General features: G+C 38.6%; 1 protein-coding gene across 1 annotated transcript; it reads right to left on the bottom strand.

The window, feature by feature from the left end:
• Positions 1 to 438: 438 nt before the first annotated feature.
• Positions 439 to 1,383, bottom strand: LOC101628867 (olfactory receptor 7A17-like). Its single transcript, XM_004688224.1, has one exon. It carries the CDS (start codon positions 1,381 to 1,383, stop codon positions 439 to 441), a length of 945 nt encoding a protein of 314 aa, XP_004688281.1.
• Between the last annotated feature and the right edge of the window lie 273 nt (positions 1,384 to 1,656).

The following is a 1,656-nucleotide window of genomic DNA, read 5'->3' as shown; positions in this document are numbered from 1 at the left end:
GATGTCCTTCAATATAAAATTACATAAATTACCTTGGTCATTAAGTGTAGTTACTTTTATATAGGAGTAGTTGAACTCATGTTCCTTCTCTTAGTAAAACAAAATTTAGTTAGTATCATATATAGCAACTGAGAAGGCTGTTCAAAGAATAATAAACACACATCCATATTATTTCATTAAGTTTGTGGAAATTTCAAATTATATTTGTACCACTGTTAGGTTAAATATGATAAATTATGAATTTTTTTTTAAAAAGCTGGCTATTAGATAGAGCAGAAAATTTAATAAAGAGGGCTGCCTAAATTGAGGTTAAAGAATTGGAAATTCCAGGAAATGAATTTGTAAAGTATATTCTCTTACGAGTCTAACCAAATAATCAAAATCACAATTTCTAATTGTGAAGTTTTGACTTCTGCAATTATGGTCACTTCACCAGAACTATGGCAATTGTCCATTTGTAATTTCTTTCACAAAAAATCTTTTCAGAGCCCTCTTTATATCTTTGTTCCTCAGACTGTAGATGAAGGGGTTCAGCATGGGCGTGACCACAGTGTACATCACAGATGCTATTGCACTTGAGCGAGAACTGTGGGTGGCAGCAGAGCTAAGGTACACTCCTAGGATTGTACAATAAAATAGAAGAACAACTGAGAGGTGAGATGCGCATGTGGAAAAAGCTTTATACTTGCCCTGAGCTGATGAGATTTTACGGATGGAGGAAACTATCTTAGAGTAAGAGTAAATGATACAAATAAAGGGACCACCACCCAGCAGGAGAGCTGCAAAGTACATCACCATGTTATTAACAAAGGTGTCAGAACAGGCAAGTGGGATCATCCGATCAATTTCACAGAAAAAGTGGGGGATTTCCAAGTCTGCACAGAATGAAAGTCGCAAAACCATTAAGCTTTCTAGCAAAGCATTGAGAGCACTCAGGATCCAGGACAACAGAACCAGCAGCCCACACAGCCTGGGGTTCATGATGACCGTGTAGTGCAGAGGGTGGCAGATGGCCACGAAGCGGTCATAGGCCATCACAGTCAGGAGAAAAACATCCAACACTGAAAAGAGTACCAAAAAGTAAATCTGGGTGATGCAGTGTTCATAGGTTGTGACTTTGCTCTGTGTGTGAATGTTTTGCAGCATCTTGGGGATGGTTGTAGAGGTAAAACAGATATCTACCAAGGACAGGTTGCAGAGGAAGAAGTACATGGGCGTCTGGAGATGAGAGTCTGAGCTGACAGCCAGGATGATAAGTAGGTTCCCAAAGACAGTGAGCAAGTACATGGAGAGGAAAGACCCAAATATGAGAGACTGCAGTTGTGGCTCATCTGATAATCCCAGAAGAAATATTGAAATTTTTGTATTATTGCTTGTTTCCATGCGGTGGAGATGATTTCTGAGAAAAAGGAAAATAGCAAAAGTTTCACTCAATGTTTCTTTAATCACATGTCTGAATACTACTGTACATATTTTGTTGTCAATAAATTAGGTTTTGCATTCTGTGCATGGATATTTCTCATACAGTGATACTTCTAATATGGAATTATGTCCTAATTAGTATTAAAAGTTCGTGTATTCTGGGCCTTCCCTGGTGGCGGAGCAGGTTAAAGCACTGCACTGAGAACCTAAAGCCACTTCCACATGAGTTCGATT

The sequence above is a fragment of the Condylura cristata genome, unplaced genomic scaffold (assembly GCF_000260355.1).
Source record: "Condylura cristata isolate star-nosed mole 26May11 unplaced genomic scaffold, ConCri1.0 scaffold00024, whole genome shotgun sequence".
Classification (NCBI taxonomy): domain Eukaryota; kingdom Metazoa; phylum Chordata; class Mammalia; order Eulipotyphla; family Talpidae; genus Condylura; species Condylura cristata.
Note: the sequence above shows the minus strand (reverse complement) of the source record. Positions and strands in the feature narration are given on the sequence as shown.

Coding starts and splice junctions, on each gene's coding strand:
- LOC101628867 (XM_004688224.1), bottom strand. CDS start 1,383: ATGGAAACAAGCAATAATACAAAAATTTCAATATTTCTTCTGGGATTA.